The 24,944-nt window shown below is 38.7% G+C and overlaps 2 protein-coding genes across 7 annotated transcripts in view; one reads left to right on the forward strand and one right to left on the reverse strand.

Annotated features, from left to right (window-relative positions):
- CCDC77 (coiled-coil domain containing 77) overlaps window positions 1–9,684 on the reverse strand; it is a 36,402-nt gene extending 26,718 nt beyond the window's left edge. The window contains exon 1 of one of the 3 annotated variants that reach the window (XM_005610833.4): window positions 9,525–9,684. The gene's annotated coding sequence lies outside the window, so the exon portion shown is untranslated. Of the gene's footprint in view, window positions 1–4,764; window positions 4,872–9,524 lie in introns of those variants that run through there. The other 2 variants (XM_005610834.3, XM_014740558.3) reach the window with 2 other exon arrangements.
- KDM5A (lysine demethylase 5A) overlaps window positions 9,532–24,944 on the forward strand; it is a 117,324-nt gene continuing 101,911 nt past the window's right edge. For 3 of the 4 annotated variants that reach the window (XM_070270845.1, XM_014740556.3, XM_014740557.3), the window contains exons 1-5: window positions 9,532–10,102; window positions 12,535–12,612; window positions 13,716–13,838; window positions 21,704–21,874; window positions 24,097–24,231. In XM_070270845.1, the coding sequence (XP_070126946.1) occupies window positions 9,938–10,102; window positions 12,535–12,612; window positions 13,716–13,838; window positions 21,704–21,874; window positions 24,097–24,231 (672 nt within the window). In that variant the 5' untranslated portion in view covers window positions 9,532–9,937. The remainder of the gene's footprint in view (window positions 10,103–12,534; window positions 12,613–13,715; window positions 13,839–21,703; window positions 21,875–24,096; window positions 24,232–24,944) is intronic. The other variant, XM_070270844.1, reaches the window with a different exon arrangement.

The following is a 24,944-nucleotide window of genomic DNA, read 5'->3' on the forward strand; positions in this document are numbered from 1 at the left end:
TCTGCCCTCCTTCTCGAGCTCTCTCTTCTTCTGGCTTCCAGGACACCACATGCTCCTGGCTTTCCTCCCTCCTCACAGGTCATTAGTTTTCAGTCACTGCTGGTTCTTCTTCACCTTTACCTATACTTTTGCCCTGGTGACCTCCTCAAGTCTCACAGTTTTAAATACCATATACACACTAATAGTTTTCCAATTTGCATCTCTAGTCCTGACTCTGCGCTCCACCCCAGATTCACACATATCTGACTGCCTACTCCATATCTCCACTTAGATGTCTAACAGGTCTCTCAGGCACCTAACAAGTTCAAAACTGAGCTCCTGATGTATACCTCCTACCGCCAAAACCTGCTCTTCTCTCAGAATTCTACGTTCCAGTAATCAGTGACTCTATCCTGCCAGTTGCTCATGACAAAAAACTTGGTTGGAGAAATTTTACTCCTCTCTTTGCCTTACATGCTACACTCAACCCATTAGCAAATCCTATTGGCTCTACCATCTAAATATCTAAAACCTGACAACCACTCGTGCCAATCTCTCCCTGTTTCAATCCGCTGTAATTTCTTACCTGGCTGACTACAATAGCCTCTTAACTGGTCTCTCTGCTTCCACTCTCCACCTCATCCCCTGCAGCCTATTCTCAACACAGCAGTTAGAGAGATGATTTAAAATACAAGTCAAAACACAAGACTCCTCTGCTCAATAGCCTTCAGCGACCTTTCATTTTACTCAGAGAACCAAGGTCATTAATACGGCCTACGAGGTCCTACAAGACCCGGCTACTCCATTACTTCTGTAACCTCACCTCTACTCTCCCCCTTGCTCACTGCTCCAACAACACTGGCCTCTTTGCTGTCCTTCACACACGCCAGGCAAACTACTTCAGAGCCACTGCACTTGCAGGTCTCTCTGCTGTGACGTTCTTTGCCCATGCATCTACATGGCTTGCTCCCTCTCCCGCAAGGTGAGACTGTCACTTCGGTGAAGTCTTCCCTGACCACTCTAGCACCCCCTTATCCATCTTCTCCACAACACTTATCACCATTTGACATATTTCATTCATTTATTGACTCCCCACACGGGAACATGGCAACTCACTAAGGCCAGGCATTTCTTATCTATTGTGTTCACTGCTGCATCCCTAACGAAACTAGGAACTAAAAAAGTGCCTGGTTCAGAGTTGGTGCTCAATAAAATTTTTTTTAATTCTCAATATGAATTTGAAAGGCTCTATTAAACATCTTTTCTTCTACTGGCAGTCTATACAATCTGGCTAGAAAATCTGTTCCTGCTGTCATTCCATCTGTTTTCTTTTACCAGCCAACTCTTCAAATATGCCATTTCTCTCTAATTCTCTTTTTTCTGCTTTTTCTCCCCAAAGCCCCCCAGTACGTAGTTGTGTATTTTTAGTTGTGGCATGTGGGACGCCGCCTCAGCATGGCCTGACAAGCGGTGCCACGTCTGTGCCCAGGATCCGAACCGGCGAAACCCTGGGCCGCCAAAGCAGAGTACGCGAACTTAACCACTTGGCCACGGGGCCGGCCCCTAATTCTCTCCTTTAAAAGTGACTACTCTCCTCCTTCAAACTCACGTCCTTCCACAAAACTTCTCCAAATTGGGCCAATTTCCTCTTATAAAAAGTAACCTAGAAAATAAAACTGGTAATTGGGTTGGTATGGTACGCTCATGGGTGACTTTTTTTTTTTTGGAGGAAGATTAGCCCTGAGCTAACATCCACTGCCAATCCTCTTTTTGCTGAGGAAGACTGTCCCTGAGCTAACAACTGTGCCTGTCTTCCTCATTTTATATGTGGGACGCCTGTCACAGTGTGGCTTGACAAGCGTGCATAGGTCCATACCCAGGATACAAACTGGCAAAACCCGGGCTGCCAAAGCAGAGCGCGCAAACTTAACTGCTGCGCCACCGGGCTGGCCACGGGTGACATTTTTTTAAACAACTTTATTGAGATATAATTCACATTCCATACAATTCACTCATTTAAAGTATACAACTCAATGATTTTAGTATATTCACAGATACGTGCAATCATCACCACAGTCAATTGTAGAAGATTTTCATCACTTCAAGAAATCCTATATCCTTTAGCTATCACTCTTGTACTCTAGCCCTAATCAACCACTAATCTACTTTCTGTTTCTATAGATCTCCCTCCCTGTTCTGGACTTTCATATGAATAGGATATTGTATGCAATCTTTTTTTTTTTTTTTTTTGGTGAGGAAGATTGACCCTGAGCTAACATCCATTGTCAATATTTTTGCTTGAGGAAGACTGTCCCCAAGCTAACATCTGTGCCAATCTTCCTCTATTTTGTATGTGGGATGCCACCACAGCATGGCTTGATGAGTGGTGTGCAGGTCCACGCCCAGGATCCAAACCTGTTAACCCTGGACCACTGAAGCAGAGCATGCGAACTTAACCACTACACCACGGGGCCGGCCCATGTGTCTGGCCTTAGATGCCCAGCTTCTTTCACTTAGCATGATGTTTTCAAGGTTCATCCATGTTATAGCATGTATTAGTACTTCATTCCTTTTTATAGCCAAGCAACATTCCATTTTATGAATATGGGTGACATCTTTAAGATAAATTTCACTGTTCTAAAACTATTTAAGGGCAACTTGGAACTTTAAAAGAGGCTTCTAACAACCTGCAACCTCTCTTCTCCCTCATAGTGAGTGACTGTCCTCACTCCTTCTCCTTCCGAAGATTACTGCACATCTATAAAGAACGATCTATGCTCATGTCTCATTTAGTTTTACAACCTCTAACAATCTGATTTCTAATACAACATCTGAACTGAAGTTGCCCTTCTTGGTCAGCAGACATTCACATTAATAAATTTAATTGCTCTTTTGGGTTCCCATCCTTCTCCATCCAAGTCACTCCTTGATCTGTATGCTTAATTTGACAGTATTGACCACCTTTTAAAAAAAATATATTGCTTTATAGTTGAGAGCATGGGCTCTGAAATAAAGCACATTTGGGTTTGAGTCAAAGCTCTGTCCTTTATTAGCTGTGTGACCTCAGGCAAGCTATTTAACCTCTCTAAACTTCAGTGAGTTATCAGAAAAATGGGAAGAATAAGAGTATATATACTATAGGTTGGTGTAAGGATTAAATGAAATAATGAATAAAAGGGCTGAGCAGTGTCTGACACACATAAGCACAAAATAAATACGGATTGTTTTTTTACTGAAAATTTTACTCCCTTGGTTCAAAAGGTTCTGTCTTCAACTTTCCTTACTACTTCTTCTATCCATTCATTTGGGAACATCATTATTCCTACTGCTCTTATGGTTACCTCTATCATCTAAAACACTACCTGGCACAGAGTAACTAACAACTACTTCTTGAATGAATAAAGGACATCTCTTTCAATCTCCTGTTGAATTTCCACTTATGTAGTGGACATTTTCACCTATATGTTCCATTGGAACTTGAAATGTGTAACTTAAAAAAAAATCACTCATGTCACTTATTTTTTAACACCTCAAAGCTAATACTTCCCAAACCTAATACATCATCTTTTTCATCCAAACATGCTCCTTCTGACTTTCCTATATTAGTTACTGATTCCCCATCTTCCAAGTAACCTAGATTTGAACATTTAAATCCATCATTTGAGTACTCCTTCTCTTGACTCTCCCATCCAACCATATGAAAATCCTGTATATTCTTTATGAACAACGACCATGTTAATTCAGGATCTCCATATTTTCTTACCCATTCTGCTACAATGGCTCAACTATCTACCCACTCTTTGTCTCCCTGGACCATCTTCTTAAAAATCAGTAGCTTCTCATAGCCTAACCCATCAAATCAAACTCAGCCTAGACATCACACCTTTCTGTTTAAGGACCAAAACTATTTCTCCTGCCTTATTTCCCTCTCCTCCCTTAAATGTACCTTCAGTGTCCGCATAGCTTTTTCACCTCCATGCCTTTGTTCACGAGCCTCCCTCCTGCTAGAACATAACTCCTTCCGCTCTCGTAACTTCACTTAATGAAACCCAGTCTGTACATAAAAACTCCCCCCTTATGTCCTTCCTGAGTCTCTCTATACAAAATGGTTTGTCAAAATGACCTAACTGCAAAAGAATTGCATTTGTAATTCTCTAAAATTTAACATATTAGAGTTCTTTGTTGCTATCATTTCCTCCTTGATACCGTATGTTCCTTGCATACAGAAACTGTCTTACTCATCAGTGCTTCTCCCAAAGGAATAACACCCTTGTTGATAGATAACTTAATGGGTTTCAGCTAGCTTCTATTCTTCCATCTCTGTGACATCCTTGCTTAGGTATATTCTTTTATAGCTTGTCTACTTACAATTAACATTGCTAAGCACTTTGATATTTATTTTATTTACCCCTACAACAACTCTGTGAAGTATTTTTATTATCCCTTAATTTTGTAAATGAGGAAATTGAGGCTTAGACTAGCGTGGAGGGGAGGGAATACCGGAAACCATCTCCAAGACGTCCAAATTCTGTACTCCTCTTTCCATTTCATCCCGTTCTTGACTCCTTCATTGCTACAGCTCCCCAACCCTCCAGCACCCCTGAAATCTCTCCCTTTGCAGATTCTAACTGTCCTCTTCCGGTCCCCAGCCCTCCTAACGACCCCCATACGTCAGGCTCACATCCCTCTCTGCCGCACTCTTTCTGCACGTACTTCTCTCTCAGCAGGTTTTTTCTCCTCCCAAGGCCCCCTCCCTATCCCCCTCACCCGAAACCCCATACTCACGCCACACGCAGCCGCAGAATCAGACAATCCAACCGAAAAACAAAAATTAAATCAGGGAGCGGCGCGGCGCCACTGAGCGTGCCCGAATCCGTCCAATCGCCCACAAGTTTACAAGGCCCTTCGGATTGCGCACCAATAGGAAGGCTATTCACACAGAAGCACGCCACATTCCCGCCCTCCCTTGCTCCGCGTCTTACCGCGCAGAGATCGCCGGGAAATGTAGTTCTATTTTTGCACACAGCTTTCTAGGCGGAGCCTATAACCCGGCTACAAGCCAGCTCATCCCAGTACTGGTAGTGCGATTTGGGGGATCAGAACGCACTGGTTCTGGGTACACCAAGTTTACACTTGCTCAACTACTTTGTTTTCATGAAAAATGATGCAGAACCGCGATGCACAATCATGGAATGGATCACAGGATTATTTGGTTGTAATTTACAAGCTTACCTCAACAAGGTGAAGATTCTAAGAAGATAGTTTCTCCTTCAGTAACCTGGTGGCGTAGAGCCAAGATAGGAGCTGCAGTTCAATTTCTACAGAGGATTATTTATATAAATGCTACTATTTTTGTCAGATAGTAGACACCACTTGCTTTTCCTAAGAGGTATGAGAAATTGGCTTTAATCTAACATAAGCTAGTTCAAAATCCAGTTGTGATCTTATCTTTCCAGAAACGCAAGAGGTAGGGGTAAAGGGAAAGGCACTTTAGTCTCAGAGCTGCAGCTACTGCTATGGAAAAGCTGGGACTCTTCCCTGGTAGACCTAAGGATGTCCAAAAGGAACTTGCTGTCTTCTCCTAAACTTGCTTTTTTCCCTCTTGTGATTTTCTCCGTTACGTCAAGATCTTCCAAGACACCTTGGCTCAGAATTTTTGTCTCTCTTTTGGCCCCTACATGTTTTTAAACCAACTCATGCAGATCTTATCTTCATACTGGTTCTCAAATATATATCTTCCTATTTATTTCCACTCTGAGTCTCATTACCTTTCACTTGGAATACTACAATAAGTTTCTAACTGGTATTTTTGCCTCAAAAGTTTTTCCTTCTCCAATTCAGTCTATAAAAAGGTGATTATTTTTTTAAAGCACAGTTCTGGACATGTCACACTCCTGCTCATAAACTTTTGGTGACTCCCCACAGAGTAGAGAATGAAGTCCAGGTAGTAATCCGGCATTCAAACACTGCCACTGTCTGACCCCACTTATCTCTATTATAATAAATAACTAGTTATTTTCTTAATGTAGCATGCACTTTCCACCTTTGGCTCACATTCTTCGTTTTATCTGGATTGACCCTTTTCATGAATCTTCACTGATAAAATTCCTCCAAGGGCAACACAAATACCATCTCCTTAATTGGAAGTAATTCCTTCTGCTTTGATATTCATTTAGTAAAATGTTATTATATTTTTATAGTATAACTTCTATTCAAATGTCATCAGTCTTGAGCCCTTCTCTGACTACCCTATCCCCTCCTTACCACTCTCCCACTCCCTCCCTTCTCTGCTTTTTAAAAGACCTTAGCACCACCTAAAATAGTATATATTTATTTGCTTGAGCTTATTATTTTGTCTTCTCTCCTCACTAAGCTCTGTGAGGACAGATATTTTGTCTTTTTGTTGTGGTGGTGGTTCATTGTCATATATCCAGCATCTAGAAGAGTGCCTGGCACATAGCAGATGCTCAGTAATTGTTAGTGAATGCATGAATGTATGTATAACATTCCTCCCTACACGTATGTTGCCTCTCCTGTTAGACTGCTCTTCTTCTTCCATTCTGTATTTGGGTTAATGCATCATCATTCACTCAAATGTCCAAAGGTTATTCTCAACCCATCCCTCTCTTGAAATCACCCAACATTAGGTTGATAATTTAAAAAAAATCACTCTAGTGGTAGAGGATCAATTAAGAACAATGCTTGAGGGGGCTGGCCCGGTGGCGCAGCAGTTAAGTTCGCACATTCTGCTTCTTGGTGGCCCGGGGTTTGCTGGTTCAGATCCCAGGTGTGGACATGGCACCACTTGGCATGCCATGCTGTGGTAGGCACCCCACATATAAAGTAGAGGAAGATGGGCACGATGTTAGCTCAGGGCCAGGCTTCCTCAGCAAAAAGAGGAGGATTGGCAGCAGATGTTAGCTCAGGGCTAATCTTCCTCAAAAAAAAGAAACTGTGCTGAACTTGCTGACTTGCCAAAAGGGAGATATTGCTAAGAAAGGATTTTCTGAAGGACTGTGCAAAAATATACTTTTGTGGTAACAAGAGTCCTTGAGTAAGCCAATGAACTGTAACATAAATCCACTCTCTATTCATAAATCTTAACAAACAACTGAGGTAATTGTTCTGGGCTCTCCTTTTTGCTAATAAAAACAACTGACTTTTACTCCTCAGGGGGATACTTTTCTGGCTGCTGCAGGAGCCTGTGTTCCCTGAATTGCAATTCTGAGACTCCAAATAAGCACTCTCTTTTGTTTTGCAGTTGCCTCTTTCTTCTAAGTTGACAGTCTCATCTTCCTGTACCTCACCTTTTCCTCCACAACCAAGAATCTGGAATCTATGCTTGGCTTCTTTACTTCACCTCTCATTCACTTTGCAATTCACTAGAAACTGGATTTCGACTCCATAACTTTATCGAAATTGCTCTATGACCTACTAACTGCTAAGTTTAATAATCACTTCTTGTTTTTTCTCACATGATCTCTTTCTGGCATTTTATACTGGCCAATTTTCACCTTTTGTCCAAGTTTTACTCACTTGCTGACTCTGAAAACACTCAAATCTCTCCATTCATTCTTTTTTTTTTTTTAAAGATTGGCACCTGAGCTAACAACTGTTGCCAATCTTTTTTTTCCTTTTGCTTTTTCTCCCCAACTCGCCTCAGTACATAGTTGTGTATTCTAGTTGTAGGTCCCTATAGTTGTGGCATGTGGGACACCACCTCAGCGTGGCCTGATGAGCGGTGCCATGTCCGCGCCAAGGACCCGAACTAGCGAAACCCCGGGCCCCCGAAGCAGAGCTCGAAAACTGGGCCATGGAGCCAGCCCCTCTCCATTCATTCTTTTTTTCTTTTATAAAGATTTTATTTTTTTCCTTTTTCTCCCCAAAGCCCCCCGGTACATAGTTGTATATTCTTCGTTGTGGGTCCATGTAGTTGTGGCATGTGGGACGCTGCCTCAGCGTGGTTTGATGAGCAGTGCCATGTCCGCGCCCAGGATTCGAACCAATGAAACGCTGGGCCGCCTGCAGCGGAGCGCATGAACTTAACCACTCGGCCACGGGGCCAGCCCCCTCTCCATTCATTCTTAACATCATGTACTGATTTTTCTTTTTCTAGTGAAAGAACTATTACCTTCCCGGAAAGATTAACTTTTGATTAGCTCAGTACAAGTAACTGAAGAGTTAACTCTGGCTTCTTTTACTTGTGCTGGAGAAATCACAGGCTTCACAGCAATAATATATCTCAAAGTAAGAATCAACATAATTGAAGGTAGCAAATAATAAAGAAGGAGTTTGGAGTTGTTGAGTTTGGAGATGAAAAGTGACAAGATGAACTCTGGATTTTAGACAAAGCAATCTGACAACTGAGTGGAGAGGGATTTGACAGGGAGCAAGAAACGTGCTGTTATCACAGCTCAGGTGAGAGAGAACTTAAATTAGGATAGTGATAATGAGGATGGAGAGACAAGGGTGGATTGAAGATTTTTAGGTGATAGAATTTCCAGACTTGACACACGATTATGCATGAGTAGTAAGGCAGCAGGAGTTAAGGATTATTTCTAGACTTCTGGCTTTGGCGACTGAGTAGATACATGAAGTCATTCATGGAAACTGGAAACACTGAAACAAGAGTGGGGAACTAGTGAAAGAACTATTACTTTCCTGGAAAAATTAACGTTTAATTAATTAATTGAGGTACTTTGAGTTTACCAAGGGGAGTTGTCCAGTGGGTAGCTAGATGTACTGCAACTGTAACTCGAGAGAAATCTAGGCTGAAAATACAGATTTGGGAGGCATCAGCCATAGGTTGGCAATTTAGGTCCTGAGGGTAGCTGAGATTGCACAGGGTGTGAGAACAAGCCTTGGGAAGTAAGTCTTCCTTCCAATAAATATTTAAACTAAGAACTACCCTTTCATGGTTTCTTCTTTAGTCCTTTCTATGTTATTCTCCATGATTTGGAGGAAGCGGAGATGGACACCGGCATAGAGCTTTTCAGTGAGCACGGTCCGAACAGTCGCCATAGATTTTACAGCAAATTGAGAAAGTCTTACGGAACGTGGTGCCAGAGGAAAGGCGTTGCTGTTGAGACGACGTGGGGGTTGTCACTTGTTGGAAAAGCAAGGTCAAGAGCCCTTGCTTCTAAATTGCTTCGAAAAACAATTTCTGGATGGTGGCTAAGGCCTGCCAGCAGGATTTGGGACATGGGTTCCACCCGAATTTGTCGTCATGGAGATGGAGCGGCTTTAAAGTGGCCGAGTCAGATTATTCAAGACACTAACAATCAAAAGACTGAAAAGAGAGATGCTGAAAACCTTAGTTACTTGAAATAAGACAGACATGTAAGTTAAAACAAGCCGTAAGACACCCAGCACCGAGGTGGGCCGGCTGAGATTACGCCTGGCTCCTTCTCGCGTCCATTTATACACAAAAGGAAACCGGGCTCTCCTCGCCGGAAGGAGAACCTCTGCCCTCTGGAGCATTACACATTCCTCCGCGCCGGAAGAGTTCGTCTTGCTTCCTCGCCGCCTGCTTCCCCCACCCTTACCTCTCCTGGAGGGGAGATCGCGGGGCCTTTAGGGTGTGCCGCTTTAAGTCGTCCGACAGCGCGGAACTTTCGCGGACAAGGAGACCAGGAACGAAGCTGGGCTGCCTGGAAAGGGAGGAAGAGGAAAGGTCGTATAACAAGGCGTCGCGTTGCTGCGGAGGGATTCTGTTTCTTGGGGGTGCGGAGGGATTTGACAGTACGTTAACTTCCGGAAAAGTCCTGGCCCTGAGAGGAAAAGCCCCGAAGGAAACAATAACAAACGAGAGGAGGAAGCGATTCTGGGGTTCCCGTCTTGAGCACTTCTTGTTCGAGAAGATGAGCTTCGGTCCCTGTCAGGGGACGTGAAAGGGGTCGGTGGGCTTGAGCCAGCGTTTCTCCAACTGTCCCCTCACGGGGGTCCCCTGGGTGTTGCCATGGCGGGCGTGGGGCCGGGGGGCTATGCGGCGGAGTTCGTGCCCCCTCCGGAGTGCCCAGTCTTTGAACCCAGCTGGGAGGAGTTCACAGACCCGCTCAGCTTCATCGGCCGCATCCGGCCTCTGGCAGAGAAGACCGGCATCTGCAAAATCCGACCGCCCAAGGTACCGAATCTCAGGAGAGAGGGGGAGACGAGAGTGGGGAGGTGGATACGCTTGGTTTAGCTTTATTTTTCCCGTCCTTGTTTTCATATTTACTCTCCCTCATTTCTCAACAACTAGAAGCTAAGTTTCTGGATGTTTTTGCCTTGGTTTCTTTTGCGGTCTTATGTAGGCTGGAAAGCGGAGTCCCCGGGGCCTTTCCGCCTAGAACTTGGGAACTGATACTGTGAGTTGTGGGCAAGCGTAACAAAAAGCTTTAGGTCAGTAAGGTGTTTGAAGTATTATGATACGATGTGACATGTCGTACACTCGTGTACAATGCTTATTAAGGTGCGATAGTAAAAACTGCCCTTCCGTCGGCTATTTGTTTAATCCAAGTCCTATCGATGCTTAATTTATTAAATATTTGCAGGCCTCATCTTAGGCCTGAGGTTTCTTAAACGGTAATTTGAGCACTAGTTGTCCCCCACGATGGTATCACTAAACAAGAACCCCACACTGATTACTGCTGCAATGAAAAGGTCTTCCAAGGGGAAGAGAAGGAACAGCATTTATTTTTAAAATTTAGAGGTTTAGGAATAGTTTGTCAATAATGAAAGTGGCAGAAAACTTTGGAATCTTTTGATATAAGGAACCACGGATCAAAGATTTACGAATCGCAGTTATTGCAAATAACTAGGTTTGCCTATAGGTTGATTATAATTCTCAATCTTACTGCCCCTTGTTTGAGGAAATTAGTGCCCCAAGAGGGTGAGTGATTTGTTCAAGGTCGAAAGATTTTTTTCTTTACCCATTAGATGTTTCTGGTCTACCTGCACCAGGATCAGCCCGATGCTTGTTGGAATGCAGATTCCTAGGCCTCATTCCCAGACTACAATCAATTTCTGGATGTGGAAGTTCTAGAATCTGCTTTTCTAGCAAGTACTCTTAGATGATTCCTAATGCACATTAGAGTTTGTGATCCACTGCCTTAGTGCTTCTTAAAGAGACACCTTGCTTTATGTTTTGTCTGCCAGTAATAAAAGTATTAAGTACTCTTTTACCCATGTTGCGTTTTAAAAAGCATCTGCTCACAGCACAGACTACCACAGTGGTGTGAGCCACGGTGAATAAAAAGAGCTTAGATGGGAGCAAGAAGGAGGAGCTAGTTTAGCATCTACGGATTATTTCATTTAATATTCTTTTAAGCCCTTGTAGGTAAATAAAATATCATTTTACGGATAAGGCAAGTCTGAATGAGTTAAATAACTTGTCAAATGTATGATGTTCGGCCAAGTGGCAAAGTAGATGTTGAATCTAAATTAATCTGTTTCATTCTAAAACCCAGGCATGCTCCTCCCATTATGCTTAGTGAATTTAAGATTAGAGACTGTCAATTGCAAGCAAAGGATTAACAGATAATTGCTATGATGAATGATGATATATGCATTGTCACCCTCCAAAACCTTTACTTAACTCTTTTTCAATCAAAATTACATAATATTGATAAAATCTTAAGCACTAAAGTTTTCTCTAAACCATAGTTTCATCTACTCTATTGCCTTTATGAATTAGAAATTCTAGTAAAGGTTCCTTTTGGTGAAAAAAATAGTAACTTTTTTTATTACTTAAAAAAAGGTTGAAATAATATGCCTTCACTTTGTATGTCCTGTTATTATTGAAAATGCATCTTGTTTGCAAGCAGAATTTAATTTCAGTATTGGTGGATTTCTTTAGTTTCCAAGGTAAGATTTTTTTTACTACTCACATTTTTAAATAGATTTAGTAGTATTTAGGCCAAATCAAACTATATCTCTGAACCCTACTTGAAATGTGTTATCCCATTTAAGTTATACCACATCTCCAATCTGGAAATTGTCCTTGTTCTGTAGGTTTACTTACTTTTTTTAAAAAAAATATTTGGGTGACCAGAAGCTGGGCTTTGAACAAAATGTTTATATAACATAGACTGTAAAGTGCTGTGTCACATTACACATGAATGAAAAAACATATTCAATTATGTAAGTACTTTTACAAAATTATTTCAATTTTTCCTCTTTTGTTTCTTTCAAATTCCGGTTTTTTTAATTTGGTAATTTGGTAAACTTGGATGTTTGTTAGACACTGTATTGAGATACATGAGCTCATTGCATTCCACTTGAGTAGGTGGGGAAAGCATAATTGTGGGATGTACGTACTGGGACTAGTGAGAGTTGGGGAGGATTTATAGATAAGATAATTTTTGTATTACTTAGAATATTAGAGATAAGTAATTGGAGATAAGTAATATTAAGATTATTTCATCTAAAATGTATTACTCTGTCTCTGCAATAAAGAGGACTTATAAACTGATCTGTTGTCACATGATTTGTGGCAACTCACATTTTATATTAAAGCAATGAATAATGCATTCCTTGTTTATATACCAATATGTTTTTTTAAAAAATTCTATTTAGGATTGGCAACCTCCATTTGCGTGTGAAGTAAAAAGCTTTCGTTTCACCCCCAGAGTCCAGCGCCTGAATGAACTTGAGGTGAGTGTTGTATCACCATTTCTGCTTCCTGATTCATTCTTTTTTTTTTTTTTTAAGATTTTATTTTTCCTTTCTCTCCCCAAAGACCCCCTGGTACATAGTTGTGTATTTTAGTTGTGGGTCCTTCTGGTTGTGGCATGTGGTACGCCGCCTCAGCGTGGCTTGCTGAGCCGTGCCATGTCGCGCCCAGGAACTGAACCGGCGAAACTCGGGGCCACCCAAAGCAGAGCGCACGAACTTAACCACTCGGCCATGGGGCCGGCCCCCTCTTCAGCACTTATTATTCTACTAAAATTGTTTATTAATGTTGGAAGATTCTGTCTCCTGTGGTCTTTGGAAAATAGTTTTTAAAATACTATCAAAGAACCTAGTTTTCAAAGTTGTTTTTTAGTTTTAAGAGAACTTTTCTAGGACTGTTAATCGGGTTTATTAAAATCTCCTATTAAATATTACTGATCTCTCTCTGAAGTTTTCTTAATTGAAGTCTGTTTAAATATTGTTCTTCCTGTCTGCCAGATTTTCATAAGATTCTTTAGTGCAATTGAAAACTGTTTCAGAGTACAAAAGAGGAGTCTTAGATAGGTAAGGCTTAATATGTCATGCTGAGGTTTTCTTTCCTTCATGCTCCTAAGACATTTATTTTCTGAGATTTTGTTAAATATTTTTTTCCTTTAGTGTCTTGTCATTAGATGCTTGATGAAGGATGTTAATATCAGTGAGGTAGAGAGCTGGTGTACCTGGAGTATGCATATTACCTACAGATGAAATGACAGACTTAGGATACTTACAAACAGAATAATCTGATTTACTAAATTTTCTGGATAGCCTAAAATTAAGCCAACTTTTACAAAAAAAATGGCTTTGGTTGATAATATGAGAACTTTTCACATATTTTAGAGTAACTTTTTTGCCTTAATGAATAAAGTTTATTAGAAGTATTTTACCTCTTTATTATTGACTTATTTTATGGGGTTGGACTAAGCAATAATGAAAAAGTCTTTAAATTTTTTTTAGAGAAATTAGTACCTTTGTTAAGAAAACCTCATTTATTTTCAGCTATAACTTAGTTCCTGTTTCTTATTTCTATATTTTAATAATCTTAGGCAATGACCAGAGTGAGACTAGACTTCTTGGATCAACTAGCAAAATTTTGGGAACTTCAAGGATCTACTTTGAAGATCCCTGTGGTGGAGAGAAAAATCCTGGATCTGTATGCTTTGAGCAAGGTGAGGCTTAGTTGGTTTAGAAATTGGAGTAGAGGCTGGTGAATTGGTGAAAGTAGGAATTTCAGATAAACTTGATGGAAGACATTGCTTCCTCTGTAGGATTTGTTTGACAATGAAATGCAAACGTGAATAAATGGAAATGACAGATCTCAAAGGTGTCTTTAAAATCTATTTTATAATTTGTTGTGAGATTAACATTTAGTGACTCGCTCAGGTTAGTAGGCTCTGTGATACACAATATACAAAATAAATGACACCAGTCTACACCAGTCTGCTTTGGGATACACCATATGCAAAAGAAATGACACATTTTATCTTGTGTTGAGGGTATAATATCCTTTGTTAAGCTTGTCGTCTTTTTTTCTACTACTTGACTGAAAATTTGATATATTAAAGAGATTCGTGTTACTCAACATTCTCGTGTGTGGTACCTATCAGTTGTATTGGTATCTGTAAGTATTGTTAATGGTTAACTGAGGTTAGCATTATACAGTACGATGAATAATAGCTTGAAAACTTAAAGGTGAAGAGTTTAGACTAATTTTTGCCTAAACTTAACGTTTGTAATGTTACATTCTGTAATGTGAAAAAAGCCAGTTGATTTGCAACAGGGTTTATAATAATTACCTTGAAAACAGGTTTTGTTAATACAATAATCTCTGCTTGCTCTGAGTTAGGAGTGAAGACAGCTTGATTATCTGAGGAATTTTTTAGAACAACTTATTTTTGTGGCTGTTCATATCCTATGATTGATGCACTGTTTTGAAATAGAAATTTGTTCTCATGTAAGTCGCAGAGTTAATTATGGAAGATTTCACTTTCAAGGGAAAAAGAGTAATCATTTAAATTATTTCTTATACACTTGAAAATTAATGTCAGATCAGAATTCTCTAAAATTTTTATTCTATACTAAAAATTTCAGGAAGTGTAGTCTTATGGTAAAATACAGCTCTAGGCTTGTTTATCAGTCGGGTAATGATGTCGGTAATTGAGCACCGTTCTGAGAATTATCTAGTGCAGTTGTATGAAAACCTGTGAGACCAAAGGGCAAATTACTGTGTATTTGAGGGGTGGGTTTGTGTTCTGTAGGGAACCATTAGGATAAAAAGTTTGTTTTAAGAATACTGTTTTTTGACATTTTTATTTGGTGAAAATCTGTCCACTAACTTTTACTATGTGGTGCTGTTTAAGGTTCTGAATATGTTTGGTTTGAGATATGTAGCTTAAATAAAATATAAAATTCTTTTCAAAAATTATTTAATCATTAATAACAGTAGTTGTGGTAATCTTCAGCCAAAACTCATTCCACGTACCTCAGTTTTATTTTTATAAATATGCCCTAGGGAATTTGCTAAAGTACATATTTTATATAAGCAAATCATCTATTAAATTGAAATTGTTCTTGTACCAATAATTTTCCAGTTAAAAGGTAAACATTAGGTTTAATCCAGTGGTAAATTAGATTGCATTCTTGGTTTTACAGAGTTGTAGGATTTCAAAATTAGGAAGGGGCTTTAGAGGAACCTAATCTGATTACCTAGTTCACAAGTCTGTGTAACATTTGTCATCTGGACTGTAACTCCATTTTGAGAAACCGAAATCCTTTTTGTGCAGAGAGAGAATCTACTAGTAAAGTATGTCTTGTTTAGCTACTTAGAGAATGTTTGCAAATATGTTGTGATTAAAGTTTAAGTTCGATTGTCCTGAGGTTATTAGAGTCTTTAAGTCCCCGTGGTCATCCCTTTCCCCTAACCTTTTGAGAATGCTTATAAAACAGATTTAAAGCTAAAAGGCAGGCATGTTTTGATTTGTAGTTATTTTGTTTATACTTCTGGTTTTATTTATTTATTTATTTATTTTGAGGAAGATTAACCCTGAGCTAACTACTGCCAATCCTCCTCTTTTTGCTGAGGAAGACTGGCCCTGAGCTAACATCCATGCGCATCTTCCTCTGCTTTATACGTGGGACGCCTACCACAGCATGCCTTTTGCCAAGCAGTGCCATGTCCGCACCTGGGATCCGAACTGGTGAGCCCCAGGCCGCTGAGAAGCAGAGCGTGCGCATGTAACTGCTGCGCCACCAGGCCGGCCCCCTATACTTCTATTTTTTAAATGTCATAGTGAGATTGCTGCTTTTTACCACACAATCTTTTTTTATTTACCTTGAGGTGTAACTTAGAGTGCAATGCTCAAATCTTAAATGTAACAGTTGGATAAATCTTTTCTGTGTGCACTCATGTAACCACCACCCAGATCAAGGTATAGAATATTTACAGTCCTCCAGCGGGCTCCTTCATCTCTCTCCCAGTCGCTACTTCTCCCCAAAGGTAACTTCTGTTCTGATCTCTTATAATTAGATGAGTATTTTGTTAGTGTGACATTTTACTTTCTAGCAAGAGGCTCAGGCTGAAAACTGCAGAAAATACTGAGAATTCTAATATTTTTAGGTTGTTAGCTATGCCCTTTAAAAAAAAAAAGATTATTTTTGACTGACAGCTGATGAGTATCTCTTGAGTTTTTCTTATAGACATGATTTTGAAACACTTTGGTTCCCACCACTTTTTAATGGGTAGCAAAATTTCAGTCTTCTGAGTCATTAAATTGTCACTGTGATGGTTTCCTGTTTTAATTAAATCACTTTGTCTTTCTTCCTGGTAGTTATTTTTGATACTAAGAAGTGTCAGTTGGAATGTCTATAGTTGAATGGAGTTTTACATGAACAATTACTGTTTATAATCAGTACAGCAAGGAGCGTTCATTCCAACCCTTTTTAAAAAGAAATTTTTTTGTCAAAGTAATACTGTTTTTTAAAGTAAGGCTTAAAATGAAAACCAGCATTCTCCCTTCTCCACCTTTCCTCTCCTGTTCCCACTCTTCAGAGCTAATCACCTTGAATTCTTTTAGCTGTTTCTGATTTTTATCTCCATATTTCCAAATAATATGCTCATTATTGCCATTTCTTCATATTTCAGTTTTAAATGTTCTATGCTGATTTTCTACTTTTAGAGATGGGGAATGGGTATAAGAAATCTAAATCCTTATGTATTTCAGGCCCCCCATCTCATTCTAGTGTAGTTAGATCATTTTTTAATTAGTCAAAAATTATTACTGTGACTGTGTAAATACAAATATTATTTGTACCTGAGCCTTGTAGTGTGCTATGATTCTATTTCCTTGTACCAATTTTTATTTTCCTTGGAGTTAATAATCCCCTCTGTTTTTTCAGTTGGTAAGTTTTCTTTGTAACTATCAAAAATTTATTTTCAGATTTTCCAGCAGAAGTATAATCTCCCAGTTATGCTTTTACCCATCAGATATCTGTCAGTTTCCTTTTCTTCTTGGAGCCATTCTTCTGGAGTTGTCTTTCCTGCTCCTAAGCAGATTGGTTGTTTTTTAAGGTCAGCTGTCAGCCTGGAACTTCCTTTCACTATTATCATTCTGGGAATTCCCTTTGCCTCTCTCTTTGTTTCAAGTCTGTCTATTCCTTGATTTACTCCTAGTTTGGTGAAACATTTCTTCTCCTACTTTCATGAGCAAGAGGGTAAATGTGATATATGTTTTTTGCTTGTATAAAAATGTTCTACTCTTAAAGTTTATTGGTAGTTTGGTGGGGTTTAGAATTGTAAATTTACAATTGTCAATTATAAATTGAAATTGTAAATCATTTTACTTCAATATTTTGAAAGTTTTACTCCATAATCTTCTAGCTTCCAGTGTTGCTCTTGATGCTATGTTAGTTCTTGTTTCTTTATATATAACTTTTTTTTCTTGAAGACAGAATCTAATCTTTATTTCCAGTGCTTTGAGATTTCACAGGGATATGCATTGGTATGTGTTTATTTTCATTCAGTATTTTTACTGCACTTGATAATCTTTCTAATCTGAACTCATATCTCCGAGTTCTTGTAACTTTCCTTGTACAGGCATACCTCGTTTTATTGTGCTTCACCTTATTGTGCTTCGCAGATACTGTGTTTTTTCACAAGATGTTCCACCAGCAAAAAGCTTACAACTCACTTAAGGCTCAATGATGGTTACCATTTTTTAGCAATAAAGTTTTTTTAAATTAAGGTATGTACATTGTTTTTTAGATATAATGCTGTTGCACACTTGACTACAGTGTAGTGTAAGCATAACTCTTCTATGCCCTGGGAAACCAAAAAATTCTTGTGACTTGCTTTATTGCGATATTAACTTTAATGGCAGTGGTCTGGAACTGAACCCGCAATATCTCTGAGGTATGCCTTTGTTAATTCTTTGACAATTTCTTCCACTTATCTTTTCTCTCTTTTTGAACTCTTAGTAGTTGGATGTTAGACTAATAAGCCAGATGTGAGACTGTTAGGCTGATTAGACTGTTAGAGTGATCCTCTAGTTTACTTACCTATTTCTTTCTTACGTTAGAGTCTCTTCTTTTCAAACTCTCCTTAGACTGAATTTGCAGCCTCCTGGGGTTGGAGGGATAGTTGCCTGGCTATGCTGACTGAAGGAGGTCTAATTGCTTTTATACAGGTTTTCAGCCAATCCTGTTCTCTCTTTGTTGCCATCTCTAGTTTTAAAGGTACTGGTGCTTCCATTTCTTAAGCCTTTCCAGGGTCTATGTTGCAAAAGTTTCTTCTTGGCTTTCTTCTATTGCAGGTGCTTGTTTGTTTTTTGCTTACTGAATTATCACTCAGACGTCTGCTATGTCTTGGTCTATTTGTCCTCTGGGGAGTATGCCTTTTTGTTCCTTTACTGTCCTCTTAGTGGAGTTTGGAGAGTGACCTTTTAAGTAGAAGACTGCGACTACTTTATGTCTGTTAAAATTGTCTCTTGCTGGCCAGACTTAGTTTTTCATTGGTTTGAAATTTTGGCCTTGATTGACATTACTCTTTGGTCGCACTTTGGTTAAGTGCTTGTCTTCATTGTGTTCAATTTAAGTACATGCCAGGTATCTTTTTGTAGGGGATGGTTCATAAGTGATATTTTCCTGGTGGCAGTGCTGTGATATATTGCATGGCACATGTTTGGAATAAATGGTTTATGTTTTGAAATTATCCATGATAATCCTTGAATCTGTCAGCTGAAGAAAAACAAGTGTAAGATTTGTGTGTATTTATAGTATTAGGCCCAGTTAGATTGTTGAGTATTGTATACATGGACCCAAAATCATGGTTTTGATTTCTTTGTGAGATAGTTTTGTTTTATTTCTTGGCCATACCCTTACTGTGCTGGCTGTCATTTTCACAGCTGTGTGCCAGTGGTTGTCAGAACTGGATAGGAAGGTGTGACTGAAACCATGCAGATATGTAATGGCTAATGGAAGTTTAGCGTAAAGTGCTTTGAATACAAAGCAGATTATTATGTAATAGTGATAATTGTATTGGATGGTAAAGATTACTGAGAGGGCTTCTGTTTCCTTTCTGACCTCCTTTACTATTCATTCCCAATTGCTTCAGCCACGTTGACTTCCTTATTTTTCTTCAAACACTCTAGGCATGCTTCTACTTGGGGCCTTTGTTCTGCCTATTCCTCATATATCTGCTTGGGTAACTGCTTCACCTTATTTATGTGTACTCAGATTTCACCTTTTTATAAGGAGGGTTTTTGTGACTGTTTTAATACTTCAGTTTACCCTCATTCTGCTACTTGTGAGGCCTATTAACTACCCTTTTAATTTCTTTCACAGGATTTATCACTTCAAAATTTACGTATTATGTTTGTTGCCTGTCTTCTCCCACTAGAATGTGGGCTCCATGAGGGCAAGGATCTTTGTTTTATTCACAGATGTAACTCAAGCACCTAGAACTGTAGCCGACGGTATAGAAGCACTGGAAAGATTGGAATGAAAGGTGTTCTAATTCATCATTTGCTTCCAGACAGCCCTCTATCTAAACCACTCTCATTGTGTCCTCTTCTATACTACAAAATTTGAAAAACAAATTTTTTCTTTTTATAATTTTCCCCTGGTTAGTTCTTATTAACAGAAGGAGGTTCTCTGAGGGTGTGATAAGAGAAACTGAAGAATTATAGATGTGTGCAACCCTTGTTCACATGAGCTTATGTGTTTCTACCAAGTTTTCAGATATTTTCTAGAGGAAAATTTTGCTTTGATTGTAGGTTCATCTTTGTCTGTAATAGCATCCTAGAGCACAAGAGTTGAAAACATTTCCTTCACTTATTTATAGCATATACACCCCTCCCCCACTGTGCCGCCCACTTGCCCACACACAGACATTTATAGTACAGCTAACACTGATATTGTGCTTACTTTGTCCTGGTGCTTTTCCACATTTATTTCATTTGTCTTCACAACAGCCTTATAATGAGGTATAGGTACTGTTACCATTGCTGTTTTGATAATAATGAGGAATCTGAGATGCAAATTATTTAACATAATTACTTTAGGTCATACAACTCTTAAGTAGCAGAGCTGGAATTTGAGCTCTGGTACTCTGGCTCCAGAATCCATGCTCTTAGCCTTTTTAAAGAAAATTGTGGTAAATTATACATAACGTAAAATTTACCATTTTTAAGTGTACATTTAATGGCATTAAGTACATTCAGCATGTTGTACAACCATCACTGCTATCCGTTTCTAGAACTTCCACTCTGCCTTTTGCTCCTGGTAACACCTCTGTTGTATTTTCTTTCTTTATGAATTTGCTTATTCTAGGTATCTCATATGAGTGGAATTATACAGTATTCATCCTTTTGTGTTTGGTTTATTTTCACTTAGCATAATGTTTTCAAGGTTAATCCATGTTGTCGCTTGTATCAGTATTTCATTCCTTTTTAAGGCTGAATAATATTCCGTTGTGTGTATATACCACATTTTGTTTATCCATTGATCTCTTGTTGGACATTTGGGTGTTTTTCACCTTTTGGCTATTGTGAGTAACGCTGCAGTGAACATTGGTATGCAGGTATCCCTGTTCAGTTCTTTTGGTTATATACCTAGGGGTAGAGTTGCTGGATCACATGGTAATGTTTAATTTTTCTGTTTAATTTTCTCTTAACTTTTTTGATATAGTAAAATAGAGTAGTGTATAATCAAAGCGGAAAATTTTCTTGTGTTCAAATAACTGTCATAGTCCTCTTTATTTTGTCATTGGTGAAACTTGAAAACTGCGTATATTGTAAAGTGTGAGAGATGTACAGTATTAGCTTCTGGAAGGTAGGGGGCCTTGATGCATGAATAGTCTCTACAATGCCTAGTTTCTTGTGGGTGTTCAGCCAGATTAGCTAATTTATCTCATTGCTTCCTAAGCTTACTAAAGTCTGTGCTGCATTCTAGTAAATCTACTGTAATCTGATCTTTCCCCATCATTCCTTCATAATATTCCATATAAAACTTTTCTCCTTTTGAAAAATTATAGCCGTTTTCAAAATATCCTATGAATTCATTGCTTGCTTGACATTTTTGTTAAATTCTATAGGTTATTTGTTACGTTTTCTAATTTCAAGATGTATGTTTATTCTGTACTATATGTAACTTATGCTTATTCTTATGTCTATTTTTTATCTGTTTTTAACTCTTAGTTTATATTTTGAGTTCCTTGTGGCTATAGAGTATGTATATGTGTTTAGTTTTCTCCAGGAGCATACTGTTGAAAGTATAAATTCGTTAATTTTTTTGAATGCTTGGTTCATTGAAGGTAGGCACAAAAGCATTAATTAAATAATAAAGTTGAAAACTTCCAAAAATCGTCGTCTCTATTCCATACTTTAAATGTTGACAAGTTTCAGTTTTGTCAGATACTTGTTGAAAGGAAATTTGAAATCTAGGCCCAGAATAGTTTTTGTATTTAGCAGACAAGATGTAGAATTAGAATACATGAATCTACCTTCTGTCCCTAAATAATTTTTACGTTTTTTTTTTTCAGATTGTTGCCAGCAAAGGAGGTTTTGAAATGGTCACCAAAGAGAAGAAATGGTCTAAAGTGGGTAGCCGCCTGGGATATCTGCCAGGAAAAGGAACTGGGTCTCTTCTGAAGTCACACTATGAAAGAATTCTCTACCCATATGAGCTTTTCCAGTCTGGTGTCAGCCTTATGGTGAGCTGCATCATTTTTCTTAGGAGTAGATAAATCCAGTCTGCCAAGTATAAACTTTAGGCTATATTCAACATAACAAGTTAGTAGTTGGCTATGCATAGCAAGTTGAAAAAGATTTCTCTAGGTGCCAAAAGTTGGGAGAGCAAGGTGTAGTTTAAAAATCACAGCTGTTTTGGTGGTTTGTAAGATAAAAGCTAATGAGAATGAAGGATGTTTCCTTATTTATTTGAAATGAATCCTTGTGACTTAAGCTTTTTTCTTTTTTAAAGATTTTATTTATTTGCTTTTTCTCCCCAAAGTCCCCCGGTACATAGTTTCATATTTTTAGCTGTGGGTCCTTCTAGTTGTGGCGTGTGGGATGCCGCCTCAGCATGGCTTGATGAGCAATGCGATGCCCGTGCCCAGGATCCAAACCAGTGGAAATCCTGGGTCACCGAAGTGGAGCACGCGAACTTAACTACTCGGCCATGGGGCTGGCCCCGACTTAAGCTTTTTGAAAAATTCCTCCTCTTTGTTTCATGTATTTTTTTAACAGCTTTATTGAGGTATAATTCACATACCGTATAATTCACCCATTGTAGGTACATAATCAATAAACCTTAATAAATTGTGCACTTATGCTACAATCACCATAGTCCAGTTTTAGAACACTTCCGTCAGCCCAAAAAGTTCCTTTGTGTTCATTTGTAGTTGGTTCCTGCTCCTATCCCCAAACCCAGACAACTCATGATCTGCTTTCTGGCATTATAGTTTTGCCTTTTCTAGAACTTTCGCATAGACAGACATATACAATATGATTTTATATCTGGCTTCTTTCACTTAGCATAATGTTTTCAATGTTCATCCATGTTTTAGCATGTATTAGTACTTCATTCCTTTTTTTATGGCTGAATATTCCATTATGTGGATATACCACATTTGTTTATCTGTTTAACCAGTTGATGGACGGTTGGACCAGTTTATGGCTATTATGAATAATGCTATGAATATTCATTTAAAAGTCTTTGTGTGGACATATGTTTTCAGTTCTCTTGGGTAGATACCTAGGAGTGGAATTGCTGGGTTATATGGTAAGTTTATGTTTAACTTTTTAAGAAACTGCCAAGCTGTTTTCCAAAGTGGCTGAATCATTTTACATCCCCACCAGTAATATAGAGGCTTCCAGTTTCTGCACGTCTTTACCAACCCTTGGTGTTACCAGTTCTTTCGCTTATAGCTATTCTAGTGGTATGTAGTGGGATCTCATTGTAGTTTTAATTTTCATTTCTCTAATGACTGATGGTGTTGTGTATCTTTTCATGTGCATATTAGTCATGTGTCTATCTTCCTTGATGAAGTGTCCATTCAGATCTTTTTTTATTGGGTTGTCATCTTATACTTGTTTTAAGAGTTTGCCATATATTCTGGATAGAAGTCCCTTATCAGATACATGATTTTATGGATATTTTCTCCTAGTCTGTGCTTTATCTTTTTATTTTTATAATGGTATCTGTTTGAAGAGTAATTTCTCAATTTTTCCCACCTTTTGTGGATTGTGCTGCTGTCGTCATATCTAAGAAATCATTCCCTAACCTAAGGCCCACAAAGATTTTCTTTGTTTTCATCAAGAAGTTTTATAGTTTTAGCTTTTATTTTTAGGTCTGTGATTCATTTTGAGTTATTTTTTGTGTATAGTATGAGTAGTGTGAGGTAAAGGTATAAGTTCATTTTTTGGGGGAGGGGAAGGGTATATGAATATCCAGTTATTCCACCACCATTTGTTTAAAAGACTACCCTTTTCACCTTGTTTTACCTTGGCATCTTTACTGAAAGTTAGCTGACTGTAAATCTGTGGGTTTGTTTCTGGTCTCTCTTGTTCTTGATCTGTGTATTTACCCTGGCATCAGTACTGTGCTGCCTTGAGTGCTGCGGCTTCATAGTAAGGTTCGATACAGTAAGTTTGGATCTAAGTCCTCCAGTGGTGGTCTTTTTTTTCCTTCAAAATTTCCAAACAATTTGCATTTCCACATAAAGTTTAGGATCAGCTTCTCAGTTTCTATAGCAAAACCTTGCCAGGATTTTGATAGGGATTGTCTTGAATCTATGCGTCAGTTTGGTGGAGAGTTGTCAACTGGTTTCATGTAGTTTTAGGGATTTATTGGAAATTTGTTATTTTCCCCTTGATTCTCAAATCTGATTTCTTATCAGTGAATCTGCTCTCTCTCTGTGCTCTGATTCTTTAGGGTGTACAAATGCCTAATTTAGATCTTAAAGAAAAAGTGGAGCCTGAGGTTCTTGGCACTGACGTCCAAACTTCCCCAGAGGCGGGCACAAGAATGAACATTTTGCCAAAGAGAACAAGACGTGTCAAGTCTCAGGTATCAATTTCCACGGGCCATTTTTCACCAGGAGTTTGAAGTGCACTGACTGTGCAGAACAGTTATCTGGTTATGGAAGGTCGTTCACATACTGTTGTTTAAAACTTGAAGAGACATAGCTTTCATTTACCTTTAAGATGGATGGGCAAGAAATTACTAAATTCAGTCTGATTTGATTTAGAAAGCTCTTTGTTAACTCTGAAAAGTTTTTGACAAGGATGACAAATCAGAGGATGACTCTGGATACTGTAGGGCCAGTTTCATAGACATGCTGATAAATGCTGGTACATTTTATTTTCACGGTTAGCAGAAGTGAGAGGAGTAGGAAAGAGTAGTTTTATTTTTCTCTCATCATTCCTTTAAAAACCAGAGTATAAATTTCTTAGTGTCTGAACCATTCCAGTGTCACTTCTGTAGTGTTCGTGTAACCTAAAATAATTTCAAAGCCTAGTGAATGCACCAAAAGAAAAATGCCCTAATTTTTTTTTGTCTGCCTGCCACCCCCTTTTCCTATTCCTATTTCTTTGTGGTTCTCAAAGTTGTATTTTTTAAGGTTTTTGGTAAAGACAAGTCTGTAGCCTGGGACATTGAGGTATCTTTAGAACTCTGAGATGTGGTCCATTTAAATTAACATATGGGTGAACTGAAATAGCAACTTAACTGGATCCTAATCATTGACTTTAACTTATCTGAAGAAACAACGTGTTATAAGA

The sequence above is a fragment of the Equus caballus genome, chromosome 6 (genome assembly GCF_041296265.1).
Source record: "Equus caballus isolate H_3958 breed thoroughbred chromosome 6, TB-T2T, whole genome shotgun sequence".
Lineage (NCBI taxonomy): Eukaryota > Metazoa > Chordata > Mammalia > Perissodactyla > Equidae > Equus > Equus caballus.